The 17,461-nt window shown below is 36.3% G+C and overlaps 1 protein-coding gene across 4 annotated transcripts; it reads left to right on the top strand.

The window, feature by feature from the left end:
• The first annotated feature begins 4,471 nt into the window (after nucleotides 1-4,471).
• On the top strand, nucleotides 4,472-16,158 carry LOC128030654 (syntaxin-17). Of its 4 annotated transcripts, none has more exons than XM_052618455.1 (9): nucleotides 4,507-4,603; nucleotides 5,081-5,120; nucleotides 5,225-5,418; nucleotides 5,751-5,816; nucleotides 8,585-8,759; nucleotides 8,904-9,013; nucleotides 9,103-9,153; nucleotides 13,044-13,130; nucleotides 15,172-16,158. In XM_052618455.1, the coding sequence occupies exons 3-9, from the start codon at nucleotides 5,296-5,298 to the stop codon at nucleotides 15,406-15,408; spliced, it is 849 nt and encodes a 282-aa protein (XP_052474415.1). In that variant the 5' UTR covers nucleotides 4,507-4,603; nucleotides 5,081-5,120; nucleotides 5,225-5,295; the 3' UTR covers nucleotides 15,409-16,158. The 4 variants fall into 4 exon arrangements, with proteins under 4 accessions (XP_052474411.1, XP_052474415.1, XP_052474414.1 ...); XM_052618454.1 differs by having other exon boundaries at nucleotides 4,508-4,603; nucleotides 8,588-8,807; XM_052618453.1 differs by having other exon boundaries at nucleotides 4,511-4,603; nucleotides 8,585-8,807.
• Nucleotides 16,159-17,461: the final 1,303 nt, after the last annotated feature.

The raw sequence follows: 17,461 nt of genomic DNA, 5'->3' as shown, positions 1-17,461 counted from the left end.
ATTGAAAAATGCATTAAGCAGGAACCAAAACCCCGGTTCACTGGAATAGGAGACAATAACAAGGAGGCCAAAGAACACAGCCTCTAATGTCAGTCACCAGTGTGCATCTTGAGATCAGGGGAGTGATGTTTTACCTGCACAGCACCTGCCTGGCCTCCGTTACACATGGTTATTAGATCAAGACAATGCCAGGTCTCATTACGCATGTGCAACAACAGCATGGTTTTGTAGACACAGAGTGAGTGGGCTAGACCTGTCTGCAGTATCTGTCTCCTACTGAAAATGTGTGACAAGTCATGAAAAGGAGAATCAGACAATGGCAATCACAGCCTGTTGAACTTCTGAAGTCTTATATCAAGTGAGATTGGATTAAAAGTTTGCTTGCAAAACTTCCCAAACAATTAAACATTGTAATTAAAAGGAAAGTTGATGTGACGGTGTTAAATATACCCTCTGTCCCAACTTTTTCGGAGTGTGCTGCAGCCATCAAAAATCTAAGTTTGTATATATTTACAAAATAAAATTAAGTATGCCTATGAAAACATTGGATTTTTCAAAAGTTTTTTCAGAAGTTCAAAGTGAATGAACAAATAGGCCTAAAATATTCTTGATTTTATGGAATTTCACAAAACATGCCAACTTTTCTAGAAATTGGGGCTGTATTTACTGTCAGATGTTCAAAATCCTTCATAACTTGAATTAATATAATTATAATTGAATTTTAAAGCACAACCACCACAAAATCAGACTTACTTTGAGATCATTCTGAGGTTAAATACAGATTTAAAATCATCACATCAAACTGTTTAACAGCTATGATACATTTTTTGAAATCAAATCTTTGCACAGCGATGACAGGAAACATTGGAATCTAACAATGCCTTAGGGGAAAAAAAAGGATATACATAAACCCAAATAAGAAATAAAACAGTTATAAAATTGTCCTGTTCCCTGTTCTAAACTTGGTGTCTCATATTTTTGAGCAGTCACTGCAATTTATGCTAAAAAAATCTATTAAATCTGTATCTTGGTGTGAGTGTGAAAAAAAAAAAAAAATCAGATGTAATCTGTTCCTTTGTAATTGTTAACATTTTGATAAGTAACTGTAATTTAATTACTAATTTTTTCTTTTACTCATTTAACTGATTACTATTAATGACGTAGTTCTGTTACATGTAACTTGTTACTCCCGGACAATAGTTTTGGTTTTGAAATAAAGCAAAGCCCTAATCATGTGTATAAACGTATAACATATCCTGCATAGACTGAGCCCAAACTTGAATATTACCTCAGCTTGCACGGCTTGTTGTAAAGATACCATTGTTAATATGTAGTTAAAATGGGTGAAAGATTGAATAGATTAACGATGAAAGAATAACCTGAGCCATATTTAAGTTGCAGAATATCACAGAAAGCTAGCAGTTAGCAACCACCGAGAACGTCAAAACAATCATAGCAACATGCTAAAAACACTCAGAATGCACAGTAACACCTGGCAAACACCTCAGCACTTTTTGTCACAGCCAAACACCAATCGCATTTTCTTGAAAATTGAATGTTTTTTAACTGTTATTTTTTGTTCTCTGTCTTAGTTTAGTTTTAGTCTTATATATTGTTTTGGTATGAAGCGCGGGTGTAGGCTGCACTGGCCTGTTTGATCTATCAAGGGGGCATTCCAGATTCTAATCTTCTCTGAAATAATGTGGTCTGGCCTTTTGGGTTTTACCTTTGGGTGATGAGGTTGAAATGAAGATGATGGTGATATGATGAAGACTTGTCCCTTCACAGACATGTGGTATTACCCCACTAGAGTGGGACTCCCCCTCATTCAGGAGGGATGAGGGCGGTAGGGGAGTCTGGAGAAATGGAGAGCTCTGCTTCATGATGATAGTTGAGACCGATTCAATGAACGTACTTCATCCTGCCAGGTTGTTGGGTTCAGATTCTCACCTCAAAAGCCCTTTTAGATTCTACCGCAAACACTTTCAGTTTTTCCATCCTCCCACTCCTTCTTTCTGTCTTAATGTCCTTATCTCACGCTCTCTTTTTTTTAAATGTCTTGCTCAATCAGTGTCTTGTTGATTTTTAAGATCATAGAATTTGTGTCTGTTAGATTTTGGTTGGGATGTTTTTGAGATTAAAAAGTCTTTTAAGGCTGCATTTATTTGATAAAAAATATGGTAAAAACCGTAACAATATTATGAAATATGATTACAGTTCAGAAGATCTGTTTTCTATTTTAATATATTTCAAAATGTACTTTCTTTCTGTGATTGAAACACTGAATGCTTACTGTAGTATGCTTACAGTGTCACGTTATACTTCAGAAATCATTCTAATATGCTGACTTGGTTCTTAAGAATCATTTCTTATTATTATCAATATTGAAAACTGTATTTTGTGGAAAGTTTTCTTTGCTGAATAGAAAGTTAACAAGAACAGCTAATTTCATGACTTCATAACATAATGATTTACTGGGTCAATTTGATGCTGGATAAAAATACATTTCTTAACAGTAATATATTTAAGAAAATGAATTTATGATATTATGTAGGCCCATATATATATATATATAGACTCACCTAAATGATTATTAGTCAATTATCAATTTGTCATTAATGCAATTATCTAATCAGCCAATCAAATGGCAGTTGCTTCAATGCATTTATGGGTGTGGTCCTTGTCAAGACAATTTCCTGAATCTCCTGGCCTCGTTTAAAGGCCAAAGCCTACTTAAGCATTGTTTCTGACCATGTCCATCCCTTTATGACCACCATGTACCCATCCTCTGATGGCTACTTCCAGCAGGATAATGCACCATGTCACAAAGCTCGAATCATTTCAAATTGGTTTCTTGAACATGACAATGAGTTCACTGTACTAAAATGGCCCCCATAGTAACCAGATCTCAACACAATAGAGCATCTTTGGGATGTGGTGGAACCGGAGCTTCGTGCCCTGGATGTGCATCCCACAAACCTCCATCAACTGCAAGATGGTATCCTATCAATAAAGTCCAACATTTCTAAATAATGCTTTCAGCACCTTGTTGAATCAACCACATAGAATTAATGCAATTCTGAAGGCGAAAGGGGGTCAAACACAGTATTAGTATGGGTTCCTAATAATCCTTTAGGTGAGTATATATATATAGGATCCAAGACTGTTAAACAAAAACTGTTTTATTATGAATATGTATATAAAATACACAAAGAAAGTAACAAATAATAATACACATAGTTTTTCTTTGTAGATTTATAGGTTCATTTCTTTATTTTTATTGTTGTGATAGTAATCAGTCAACTGGAGAGCGGTGGAAGAGCGGAGGAGTGATTATCAGTCATGTAAATATGGTGGTTTGTACCTGAAAAATAAACGTAAGAAACTTGTCATCTGCAGTGTGGCTTTTCACTCTGGTTGGCTGGTTGTGTGGGTGATTTCTTTGTAGGTTCTTTATGAAATGAGATGGTGGTTACATCTCTCTCTGTGTCTTTCTGTTTGTGCATGTGTGTAGCTGGAAAATAAACCTACAAAAAGCCTTTGGGAGATACAGAAATAAAGATTCCCAGAGAGAGAACGGGAGAGAGAGAAAGGGAGGGAGGGAGCACACACTGGGCTTTGGTTGGATCTCAGTGCTCACATGTGGTTAATCCATTGGTGTTCCCTAAAGCTGGAAACACTGATCATCGGTGCGCGAGGGAAGAGCAGGTGTGGGCAGTGTGTCTGAACCTCAATTATACCCAACCCACTCAAAGTCCTCATATATTTACATACACAGAAAATAATGTAACTAATATTACTTGCACATTTAATATACATACTATGCTATAGACTGGAATAGGATTTGCAAAGTATGTAATACAATTCTGTTAACATTATCTAATCACTTTCTGATGATCTCTTAATTATAATCCTATATAATCCTATAATAATATGTTATTTTTTTTTTTTTTTTTTTTAGATATAGCAAGAGTTACTGTACGTTTTTCCATATACATAACTCACTGAGCATAATGATTTGTATGAAGATATTTTTGGACAGCTTAGAATTAGAAAGGGCAATGAGTGAAAATGACACTCCACATCTCTGACATCAGGTAAGAAGTAGGCCTATACATTTTTATGATCTAAAATATATTTGTACAGTTGACATTATAGATTATTGTTCTGAAATGTGAAAAAAAAGAAATTCCACGTTTTCAAATCTATCTCTCTCTCTCTCTCTCCACTGATTATAATGCTAAAATCTGAAAATAAACATTTCATAAGTATTGTAAATAACTTTTCAAGTCCAAATGTGGACATTAAATATTATATAGTTTACTTCTTCCAGAAAAAACGTACTTATTTAGCTTTGCTTTTTCATATTCACAAATTAGCATTTTTCGTATCTAAACATTTTTTGTAAAGTGTGTTATCTCCTGGATGATAAAGTTGACCTGCACGTTCCATCTTTTAAAACTGTTTTAGTTCCGCAAAGAGCCTATTAAAGCCGGACACATTTTGTAGTTGCACAAAGCACAAAGCGAAACTGTTTACAAACACAAAGTTAGTGACGGTGACTAAAATCACTTACAGCAGGGCTCCGCTGTTTTCTCGACAGGTAAGCAAAGACTTATATGAAACTGAAAAAAGTCAGTTTCAGTATGTGGTTTTCAATCACAGAGCTGAATAAAGTCACTGTTGAGGGAGTTTAGCAAGCTAGCTGAACTTAAACTCATCTTTTAGCCCTAGGGATTGTATTATTATGGTTTATTAAAAGTATTATGTTGAGCATGAGAATGTGAACACACAGTCCTGTTCTGCCAACTAACACTGATATCGTAACAGTCTTATCATAAGACATCTGACACAATGTTTTTGACGTTAAATAATTTTCTATACATATAACATGGTAATAGCACTGGACAATACTCTGTGAAGTATCTCAGAGAACAATGTAAATAATATGTTACAAAATTATAAATTCAGTACCATGGAATAGCCTTTATCAAATGTGCCGTAATATTACCACCTGTTGCTATCATTGTACCATGATGCTACTCAGAACTGTTAATTCATTTATTTTACTTTCTGATAGAGAAAAACTACCCGGAACTCCCCTCCCACAACTTAATACTGTATTATCTTTAATCATTTTTTACTATAATTATTTTTTATATATAAAAAAGCATTTAATTTCCTATATGGTATAACTGTCATATTCTCTCTTTCTGTCTTTTAGTGGAAGACTAAGTGTGAATGGATTCGTATAAGCCTGTGACCTTATAAGAGAGGTCAAAAGAGACGGTCAAGATGGTGGAGGAGGCTGGAAAGCTTCCGCTTCTGCGCCTGGAGCCCCCCATTCAGAAATTCATTAAAGTGGCCATTCCCACTGACCTGGAGAGACTGCACCAGCACAAACACAACATAGAAAAGGTACAAACACACACACACACACACATGAACATCGACAGCAAAGCCCAGCACATCACACCCACAATTCAGCATATGGTCAACAGAGAGAGCCATGTGTCTGTGTGTGTGCTCACCATAGGGAGCCGGGTGCTGAATAGCTGATGGTGTGTCTGAAATCTCTCCCGGTCAGCCTGCTTGAGGAACATAGAATAGAATAATAAGGGTTTGGGGGATCATGCAGAACCATCCAAACCTAGATGATTGTGAATTACCGGGTTGTGATCATGAGGAGATTTTATTAAATGTACATAAACAGATAAAGCTGTCTAACTAACTAAGCTTCCTTTTCACAGTTTCAGAGAAACAGTCAGTGGGATAAACTCCACCAAGAGCACATCAACTCCAGCCGCACCGTCCAGGTACAACAAAATTGCAATAATGCTATTTATTTTACATGCACATTTAAATGTGAAATTTCGATGATCGACAATAACTATAGCACTGTTTTTTTTAAAGAAGTTGAAATATTTATTTAGCAAGGATGTGTTCAACTGATCAAAAGTGATGGTAAAGACATCTTCTGTAATGGTGCAAAATATTTTTTTTTACTTTCTATTGATTAAAGAATCCTGCATCGTGATTTCCACAAAAATATTAAGAAGCACAACTGTTTTCAACATGATATGCTCTTCCGTAGTTTTTCTTTGTCTGTTGAGATGACTGGAAAAGTCAGGGTTGCAAAGTGTGGGACAATTAACATTAACAGCTAGTGGGATTTGGAAAAAAATATCTCTCCATTTTTTTGTTGGTTTTCTCAGGGTAGTGAACTGGTTTGAGAATATTCCCATGTGGCATAAGGCACTGTGGAATGTTGCTCAGACAAATCATTCTTATGTAACAGGCTGTTGCCATGGTTAAATTGCATAATAAATCTTAACATAATTTTGGCACAGTTAAAAGGGATTATTTAGCCAAAAATGGAAGTTCTGTTATCTTCACCTCTGCTGCCTTCCATACAATTACCGTAGTTTAACATTTAAATCGCTAATAATAGTTAACTTGAAAACTAGCTTGACAGCCATGGTCACCATTCACTTTCATTGTATGATAAAGAGCAGCTTGTACATTCTACTATATATAACAAGTTTTTAAATATTGAATTAATAAAAAGAATAAAATAAAATAAACACAACATTGCATTATTAAGGAGGAGTTCACACCTAAATGGACAATTTGTTGAAAATGTTTTTAAACTCAGGCCATCTAAGATGGCATTCATTACTTTACTTGCTCACCTCGGGATCCTCTGAAGTGAATGGGTGCCATCAGAATGAAAGTTGAAACAGCTGATAAAACATAAACGTAATAACATAACATAAATTGCATTGTGTGGATTACTTGTGGACCATTGTGATGTTTTTATCAGCTGTTTGGACTCTCATTCTGACGGCACCCATTCACAGAATATACATTGGTGATCAAGTGATTTATTGTTAAATTTCTCAAAATCTGTTCCAATGAAGAAGCGAACTCATCTAAATCTTAATAATGGAATGAGGGTTGATGCATTTCCAGCAAATTTTTCATGTTTGGGTGAAACGTCATCATGTTGATCAGGTTCAATGCAGGTTAATCAGAAATGAAAAGAAAGTAATCTATACATTCAAAATTTCTCTGAACTTGATAAAATATCTTATAACATGCCTTCATCCTATGCTGATACAGCTGTGAGACATGTCTATATATATATATACTAAGTAATGTTTGACTCAGGTCTCTGGTGTACGTGATGGTGTACGTGTGATGTTTTTTCTCTACCTAATGGCCAGACAAGCATGTAACCTGTGTGTTAATGTTTCTGAGAGTCTGTCCGGGTCTCTCATGGGGCAGTTCTTGGAGTGTGTTACGTGCCGTGTGTGTGTGACCTTAGCACCCAGGTTTTGTCCTCCCCAAGAGATGCCAGAGAGCTTTCCTGTGTCCACCACTGCAGTTAGTGTGAGAGCCTGCAAGTGTTTCTGTGTCAGTGAGATGTGGACGACTGACAATAGACGGAAACAAGACAGACATTGTTAAAGTAGCTCCCCAGGGACAGAAAAAGAGAGAGCAAGAGAGAAAAACCCCTAAGATTGCTCTCATCACACACCTATAGAAGGAGCTTTGGGGGGTGGGGTGGACTGACCCAGATTAAGATTAATTTCATCTGTCTTTTTGTGTCCCCATCCTATATTACAAAGCAAGCTGCGTTCATTAGTAATGCTTTTAGTGTTCTGTGTGTATGTAAATCATTGATTCTGAGTATGGTTATTCAGGGTGTGAAATGAGAGCAGTTGAGCTGAAAGCTTTGATTGGCCGGCTGGTAGCTTGGCCCTCTGGATTCAGTACGTATGAATTGATCTGTAATCCCTACTAGATGTTTCTTCTGGATGTGAGCTGATGAGAAGCACCAGTACGTTTTATGTATAGCTTCAGGTTTTCATCAACATCTGGTTCGTTACTAATGAGAAACTAAATAATCACGGGGTGCTTCTGCACATGGAAAACCTAGAACATTTTGAGAATTCTGAAATTGTGATTTCTAGGCCTGTATAATGAAAAACCTTAAAAAGTATTGGGAAAAATCATGAGCATTTTTGAGTAATATATATTTTCCCCTAGATTTTTTGGGGATAATATTTTATTTGTCAAATATTATGAAGACCATGAGGAGAGGACAGTAGTTTGGAGTTTTCATTACAAAATAAATAATTAAATAATAATAAAAATAAGTTTGACACATCAAATACAATCATTTCCCAGCATTTTCTGTAGAATTATTTCTTACAAAAAAAAAAAAAAAAAATTATCCAGTAATCATGAACAACTGTAAAGGTCACAGAAAATCAATGGGAAATCACTGTTTTTTTTTTATTTTATTTCACCAACTCTTTCTGCAAACTCACACCAACACTGAGATGTTGGCAGTGGATGAAATGTGTTGTTGTACTTGCATGGAGAGAAAAAGTGTGAAACAGTTTTGGATTTCAGCTAAGATTTTAAACTATCATTCACAGTTTTATATATTCCATTTTGTTTTATACACATTTTTTGCTCAATTGAACAGGTCAAATTTGTGTAGTAGAAAATACTATATTGAGGTTTTGAACGAAACCATGGATCCGGTTATCACGAAGACTTTTCATCTTTGCAGCAGTTGCGATCGAACCTTCGGGAGATGGAGAAGTTGTGTGGGCGGGTCCGCAGTGCTGATGCTGAAGATCTGGAGAAACTTGTTCAGCCAATCAAAGATCGAGCGTCCACTGCCATTCAGGAGTTCCTCCGGATTCACTCGAATGCAATCAGTAGGCCGGATGCTCCAACTATTGGTGCAGACTCTTACAAAACTACCAGCACTGCATCGGATACGTTGCACAGTATGTGTTTCTGAGAGCATCTGTGTTAGTTATTCCAGATGTGTTTTGATTATTATTTTTCTGCAAGCATTTTCTCTTTTATGTTATGTGATATAGGAGACTGTGATACAGGTGTACCTGGTTCTCCTGTCACCCAAACACAGCTGCTCCTGCCTGAAATCCCTCCAGAACAGAACGCCGCTGAGTCCTGGGATTCTTTAGCTGAGGTAATACACACAAACACTTACAAACACTAAAATATATTTGAATACAAATACTTTTAAGTGTGTGTGACTTTTGGGGTTTGTTTGTTTAGGACCTACTGGAGCTGAATGGTTTAGTGAATGAGTTTGCCACTCTTGTTCATGTAAGTATCACACATCTATGGAAATGATTCATTCTTTGCTTACTTAGAAAGAAAGAAAGAAAGAAAGAAAGAAAGAAAGAAAGAAAGAAAGAAAGAAAGAAAGAAAGAAAAAAAGATAAAAGGTGGTGACTAAAATCCTTAGGTTTGGCAGAGCTGTCAGACAAATGGCATTGTCTCCTGAGAGCCAGCAAGTTGGTATTGATCCCAGCAGTGTGTGTGTGTGTGTGTGTGTGTGTGTGATTGAGAAGACATAAAGAGATTGGTGACAGTCTGTCCGCCATGTGCTAACCAGCGAGGATTAATGAGAAGCCATGCGATATTGCAGCCATTGTTAGAACAATGTGCAGTTGGAAAACTGTCTGTCTGTCTCCCTCATTCTCAAAGTGATTGTTCACCCAGAAATTTAAATTCTGTCATCATTTACTCGCCCTCATGTTATTAGAAACCTGAATTAATTTCTTTTTTACAGCAGAAAGCAAAAGAAGATATTTTGAAGTAGAATGTTTGTAACCAAATAGATAGTTTCCCATTGATTCCCATCATATATTTTGTTCATACAATGGAAGTCAATGGGAACGCAACTGTTTGATTATCAGTGTTCTTCCAAATGTCTTCTTTTATGTAGCACCAAAGAAAGACAATTATACAGGTTTGGAATGATATGAAGGTGAGTAAACAATGACAGAATTAAAAATTTTAGGTTAAGGGTTAGTTTTGGTTAATAAATTGTACTACATAGGTTCTGCATAGGTAATGTAATAATGTACTGCTTTAAAATTAATGTTTCCCATTACAATGAGACATTTTTGGTTGCAAAACCAGCCCTTGACTAATAGTGAACTTAAGGGAAAAATGCTTCAAAATTACTCCTTTTAATATTAGTATTTTGAGTATGTATTCCTGTCATTCAGCCAGCTCCTTTAAGCTTATTCATGGCTACAAAACAAAAGCTTAATATCGGTAACAGTTGATCGTGACTGTCAGTAATCACTTGACACTCTTGGGGAACGATGATGGGATCTGGATGGGGGTAAGTATAACATGATAGCCAGCCTTATTAGCGCTTGCCTCTCTGTGGAGGACACCCACAGTATAGTTTATCCGTTCACACTGAGCCAAAGATGAACCCAGGAGGTCTGTGTGTTCTCTTGAGTATCCATGCAGCTTGTTAGCAGACGGTGCTGATTATCTTCTACTCCTGAGGGGAGGGAGGAGAGATAAAGAAAGCCATCAATAGCTTTCGTGCCCAGTCATTAGTGAGGGTCTTAAAATAGTCTGTTTACAGGGTTAGGAGGTAAGGTGTGTGCGGATGACTAATAAATAAATGCTTATAGGATTTTGATTAGTGATGAGTGTTTTGGCTTGTCCTCCACTGATGATGATGAATTGTGCCATTATTTAACCAACAGAAATAGGGCTTAATTGACCTATCGATAAGCCCTGACCCCCTTAATTACTGTTGTGAACTCAGACAAACAGTTGCTAACTGTCTTAAGGTGACAGCAGTCAGTGTGGAAACCTTGTGCCCGTATCTTTCTGAAAAATTTTGGACCACCATTCAAGTGGGACTTACATATGCCATGGAGGGATATATAAAAGATTTTTATATACGGAGGGTTTACGGATCACAATGCAATCGGGAGAAGCCTCATGATACGTTCATTACGTTCGCAGTCGCAGATAACAATGTCCCGGATCAACACTCTTCATGTATCACAGGGTACGATTACATTTAACCAGTTTAATATGAAGAGACCTTCGATTTTTGTTTTTGCCCTACACTGTTCAAGATGCGAGAACAGTTCACTATTTAGGTTTGTACATTAGCATGTAGGCCTACTCACTAACTTTAACGTTAGTTCAAGTTTTAGCCCAAAGTACCTTGCTGAAGCACAATATGACATTAACGTTCTGCTTGAGCTGATGAAAAATGTAACTTAATAAGAGAATGACAACCAGAAAATGAATGTTTTGTCTTCATTGGGATTGGGGGGAATGCTTTGGGACATTTTGCTCCGTTTTGTTTGGGTTTGGGTCATCTGCGTCCGAGGAGAGGGGCTTACCGATAGGTCAATTGTAATAGTGAAATTAGATTTCAGTAAAACAATTTCAGTGGTTTATCTATCTAGCTATCCATCCATCCATCCATAGTCTGTCCGTTATGTACAGTATATGATCTGGAATAATGGTTTGCAATTTGAAACATTAATTATTATTATACTTGTACCATTTTCACACCATTCTTCCTGATGCTTTCAAGATTGTAAATCTTGAAATATCAGCAAAACCTAATCTATGTTACATAACATTTGGTGACATTTAAAGAATAAAATGTCAAAAAGCAGCAATGTCCATTACATGTCAGAAAACCAAATGTTTAAGTCTGCAAGGCATAAAAACACATACAGGGTCAACACATGTAAGATTTAGTGGCAGTGGAGCACTGGTTAGATAGAGACGGTCCATCAACTGATCTGAAACTCTCGAAGGGCGTCCTTATTGTTGAGCCCTGAGAAAGCACACTCAGGACACATTTACATACACACAAATTATTTCAAAATGAAGCGGAGGAAGAACACTAACTTTACAGTCGCCATGAGCTGCAGAGAGCAATGCAAATACAGATTTCTTTTCACACAAACACATGCCACACAGGCGCAGGTGCCAGGCTCATGTAACTCTGTGCTGGAGAGTTAAAGAAGATTTTCCAGCCCTCTCTATTGTGTGTGTGTGTGTGTTTACGTATGCAATTGTGTGTAGTGATTACTTCGAGCTCACACTGATTTAGACAGAGAGACAGCTGCCATTCTTTGAATATTTCATAAGCTTCCGACAGACCACCCAGTTACCCCCGACAACCAGCCCCCTCCCATTCTCCCTTCTGCCCCAGCACTTAAACCCCCAGCTACCCACTACCAAGATTACAGTACCTAGCATGTCTTTGTCTGCTTTATACTATTTATGAGGTGTTTGTATATTTGATGGGATTCAAAGATTATTGATTGATTTATTTATAATGTATTTATTTATTTTATATATAATTTATAATTTAATTATTTATGTATTTATTATTGGTTATTAAATGATTGTAAACACATATGGGCAGTTGATATGACATGTCAGCCCTTTTCTGCAGTTTGACACACCATATAAAACTATTTTAAACTGCATTATTCTAAATATTGTACATTCTTAATTATAATATATGGCACTTTTATTTATGTGTAAGTTAAGAATTTATTTCATATAAACACTTGAAATATCTTGAAGTATGAAATATCGATTTTATATGTTGTATTTATCTTGTCTAAAACAATACAAAATGTAAAGTTTAAATTTTATAAACTAATATTTGTTCTAAGTACTATTTGTTCTTTTATAAATGAATATGTTGTAACTGCAGCAGCAGAACTGATGATAACAGGAAATTGTGACCACTTGCAACTCCTACAGTATATTTCCCACTCACATTATGATTTTCTGTTAAACGTAAATAACATTTTACAATAACATTATTGAATGCATTACCTAATACTGAGCAAGACATGCATTGCTGTGTCTATTCATTTTTGTTAATGCTAGTTAATTAAAATACAACTGTTCATTGTTCATGTTAGTTTAGGTCTATTAAATAATATTAACAGGTAAAATCTTTGATTCTAGTAATGCATTAGTACATTTACAGTTGAATTAATATAATGTCATATGTTTTATGTGTGTATATATATATATATATATATATATATATATATATACATATACATAAAACATATGACATTGTGTGTGTGTGTGTGTATATAAAATGTTAGATATACTATACAAATTATATACATATATTGGAGTTTGTATGTGTGTATGGACAGTCTGTAACTTGCGTCTTTCTGTCTTAGACTCAGCAGGAGAAGATTGACAGCATTGAGGCCAATGTTAGCATAGCAGCTGCTGATGTGGAGGAGGGGACTCAGAGCCTAGGAAAGGTAAGGGGAGAGGGGACACTCCTGCTAGGGAATCGATTCCACTCTACCCCCCTGCTTCACCCGGCCTACCCCGCAATCAGGCCATTGATCCTCCTCAGAGCGCAAGGAAACCACAATTAAGAGAGAGAGGGGGGAGAGAGCAGTGGCAGTGGTGGCGGAAGGCATGGAGTGGAGAAGGATCGATGTGTGTTGGCTGGCCCCTCACAGGGAGTTGATGTGTGTGTGAGCGTGTGCAAGTCTAAAGAGTGTTAAAGAGAGTTTATAAACAGCATTCGAGATCCTGCTGGGGGTTCGATACATGCACACACATACATATACGCTGCAGAGTGCCAACTTTTGACAGAATAAGCAAGGGAAGGGCGAAACATGGAGGCATGGGCCGTGTGTGTTTGCGTGCGATCGTGCGTTTGTATGTGTTTTATTGATTGAGTCTCAATTGAAATGTTTCTCTTTTTTGGAGTTAATGCAGTTCTATTGAGCATTTTGTGTAGAAAGTGGACCCACCTCTGTGACTGCTGAAAAGGACAAGGGGTGGTCAACACGCACACACACACACACACACACACACCGCTAAAGACATAGATATTCTGACAAACACACACAGAGTCAGTCCTTAAAGTGCTGGCTCAGGAGTATCCAAATAACATGAGTTACTTCCTCAATCTCTCTCTCCAGACATAATTAACAGCTCGGTTAGCCCTGCCTTGTGAAGATGATTAGATGACAGAGAACCAGAGCATGAGAGAGGTTGAAGGAGAGATGAGAAAGTGCCATTTGATGCCCAACCCTGCCTTTAAAGTTTACGTATATTCACACAAATTAAATTGTGTTTGTGTGTGTGTGTGTGTGTGTGTGTATGTGTGCACGCTAGGGGGCTTGATTCGTTGTACTTAATTAAAGAATCTGGCTAAAGGTGATATCAATTAATTTACCAGGTCTGGTTTGATCTGTACACATCCAATTTCATAGAAGCTTTTTTTCTCTCTCCAGATCTCTGATTAATATTTTGCGTATGTTTACTTATGACTGCATATGTTTCTGTTTGGCTGTAAACTGGACATGAAAGACTTTATAATTGTTTGATTATCAGAAAAATAGCACATGAAAAAATGCGTTAGTTCAAACACCGTTTTGGGACATTGATGCCACCTAAATGATTCCTTTCTCACCTGTTTGATGCTTTCATGCACATTGCATGTGGGTCAGTGAAATGAGGCTCATTTGTATTAATCTGCTCAAAAATACATACAGAATGTAATTTATACACACAATAAGTTGAACACACCTCTTTATAGTGAGCATGTATTTTATTTTACAATTTAAATTCTTTTTTTTTGACATTTTTTAGAAGTAAAAAATGTCATGAATATAATTGTCATGATATAATGAAGAAAAAAAGCATATTGAAAATTATTGTATTGTTTCATGTTTGAAAAAATTAATGGGGTACAACAAACATGCAGAAATGTGTACAATAAAACACAGATAATTAAATCATAGAGAGGATTTCTAATAATATTATTAAAAATAGTAAAATAATAATTGAATTATAATAATTTTAAAATCATTTGTATTATCATTGTTTTTGTTTAATATTGAAACAATTATCATACCCAGGATAATAATAATAATTGTTGGTTTTGTTAAAATGATTGTTGTTATTATTATTAAATAGTTAATTATTAAATTAAATATATTACATATAAAACAATGATCACATATAGGTCTAATAATAACAACAATAATAATAATAACAATAATAACAATAATATATATATATATATATATATATATATATATATATATATATATATATATATATATATATATAAATATAATATATATATATATATATATATATATATATATATATATATATATATATATATATTATTATTATTGTTGTTATTGTTGTTATTATTAGACCTATATGTGATCATTGTTTTATATGTAATATATTTAATTTAATAATTAACTATTTAATAATAATAACAACAATCATTTTAACATATATACATATATATGTGCTTTTTGTTCACAGGCGGCTCGTTTGAAGATGGCGGTTTTGCCCGTGGCGGGTGCAGTGGTAGGGGGAGTGCTAGGAGGGCCGCTGGGACTCTTAGCGGGATTTAAAGTGGCGGGGGTCGCTGCTGCTGTGGGGGGTGGACTGCTTGGTTTTGCCGGAGGCAACCTGATCCAACGGAAGAAGAAAGAACATATCGCCCAGCAGCTACAACAGCTTAAGAGCAACAACAACAGTAAGAACGACACTCAGTGACACTCGAGCACATTTGTTTTTGTAGAGGAGGCCACGAGACGGCGGAGTTGGCGACCCACGCGTATTCTGAAATAAACACCAGACGCTCAATGCAAATAAAACAACCACAACTGCAGAATAACTCCTACACGCAGTGCAAACATGCATAAGCGACATGCTACAATGAGTGGACTTGCTAATTCTCCTTTTGCCTTAATTCATCATTCATTTCTATGCCAAAGCAAACAAGGCCTTATTCCACCATCTGAGATCCTGTGGATCAGCTGATCAACCTTTGTAGCGGTAATGTGACTGTAGGTGTTAGAGGTGGTTAGAGATCATAGATGATTGTTGTAGAAGAGTGTGAACTACAGTATGTAACATCATGACTTATTATGCATACTGAGGATGTGCAGTAGGTGATATGGTTCTGTTTACTACAATTATGTCGATTTTTTTGTGCTAAAATTGAAAAGGTTAATGCAGAATTTGATGATAAACACTTAAAATGCCCCTGTGTGGTATTGTAACTCTTTTTAAATGAAACGTTGCACAGTAGTGAGAAATTCAGTACACTATGAATGAACATTTAATACTCATCATTATCAATAACAAATGATGAAGTTAAAATTATGATACAGTTTCCATAGTCTGAGGAGCTCATTCTGTCCAGACAATGAATACTTGTTTTGCCTTAAAATGTGATATTTCAGAAATCTAATATTGTCTCAGGCTGCTAAAAATAAATGAAATTTGAATGACACTTAATAAGCCACTGTAATGGATAGTTAATATACAAATGTAATGGTTTGTTTAAATACTTTTAATATAACAGAATATATCTTTATGATCTTTAATACATACAGCCTTTTATAACTAGATAAAAATGGCGAGATTAATAAATTACAATTGCACATTGAAGAAGACAATCTGCCTCTTGGGAAATTGCGTGTATGCTGTAATTGTGGAAATACCGATGCTTCATATATGATTTCTTTATGATCTTTTCTGTTTTACTTAGCAGTTCACACATCTGATCGAGATGATTCTGATCAACAACTCTCAGGTTTAGATCAAACATCCTGCTAAGCTGGGTTTACCCAGGCTGCTCATATGTTTCATGTATCTTTCTGTGTGCTGCTGGGGTGGCTGATAGATTTGGGTGAGGTTTCCCTGCAAGGCTTTGATAACACAAGCCTCTGAGAATCAAATCTAATGCTGAAATCAATGCGCTGCGAGACCTCCTTCAGCACAAACAACATTTAAATGTTATTTGATTACGCTCCTGAAAGACCAGCAGAAAAGAACAATAGCCTTTATATGGTTTATCGACCCTTATTTAAGTTTCACTTGTCAAAAATAGAGAAAGAAAATTGTCTACTATCACTCTTTCAGTTCTTTTGCATTCGATAGTAGTACTGATTCACACTAAATGGTTTTTAGGAACCACAAGGTACGCTTCATCAAAAGATTTAGTGCCATTGAAATGCAGTCTAAAAACCAACTTCTAATTAAAAAAAATAATAATTTTAAATCTGTTTTCTGTTTTTGTCCTGACTGAGGTGCGCGGCTGCTGCCCCCAGTCTCCCGCGTTGTTTTTTGGGGTGAGCAGGGGGATCCCCTCACAAACACACTGGCCCCCACGCCTTCCTCATAACACAACACACTGGACTTCCCCTACGAAGGGGCGAATGAACGTCTCCAACAGCACATGCAAGCCACCCTGTGCATGATGCACGAGCGAGATAGCCCGAGTGCTGAGCTCTGCATGTGTTCGGCTGTGCTGCTCGCGGAGGGAAAGTCCCAGACGACTGACCTGCACACAGCCGACTGTCAGACACGTTGCACTTTCCATATTCTGTGCGAAATACACTCGCGCACTCAAATGGAAAATATGGCAGGCCATCTGTGGTGCTCTGTGATGTAATCTCCATAGGTGTTGTGATGTCATGGGTTCCTGCTGTGGGCGGGAAGATGTTTCATGACACCGGAGATCCTTTTTCTTGTGTCTCCTTTAAACACCCACTTCAGATCATTTCCATGTTACTATAAAGACGTAGCTAAAGATAAAAGT

The sequence above is a fragment of the Carassius gibelio genome, chromosome A16 (genome assembly GCF_023724105.1).
Source record: "Carassius gibelio isolate Cgi1373 ecotype wild population from Czech Republic chromosome A16, carGib1.2-hapl.c, whole genome shotgun sequence".
Lineage (NCBI taxonomy): Eukaryota > Metazoa > Chordata > Actinopteri > Cypriniformes > Cyprinidae > Carassius > Carassius gibelio.
Note: the sequence above shows the minus strand (reverse complement) of the source record. Positions and strands in the feature narration are given on the sequence as shown.

Coding starts and splice junctions, on each gene's coding strand:
- LOC128030654 (XM_052618451.1), top strand. CDS start 5,296: ATGGTGGAGGAGGCTGGAAAGCTTCCGCTTCTGCGCCTGGAGCCCCCC. Junction 9,154..13,043: donor AGTTTGCCACTCTTGTTCAT/GTAAGTATCACA, acceptor TTTCTGTCTTAG/ACTCAGCAGGAGAAGATTGA. Junction 13,131..15,171: donor GGACTCAGAGCCTAGGAAAG/GTAAGGGGAGAG, acceptor TTTTGTTCACAG/GCGGCTCGTTTGAAGATGGC.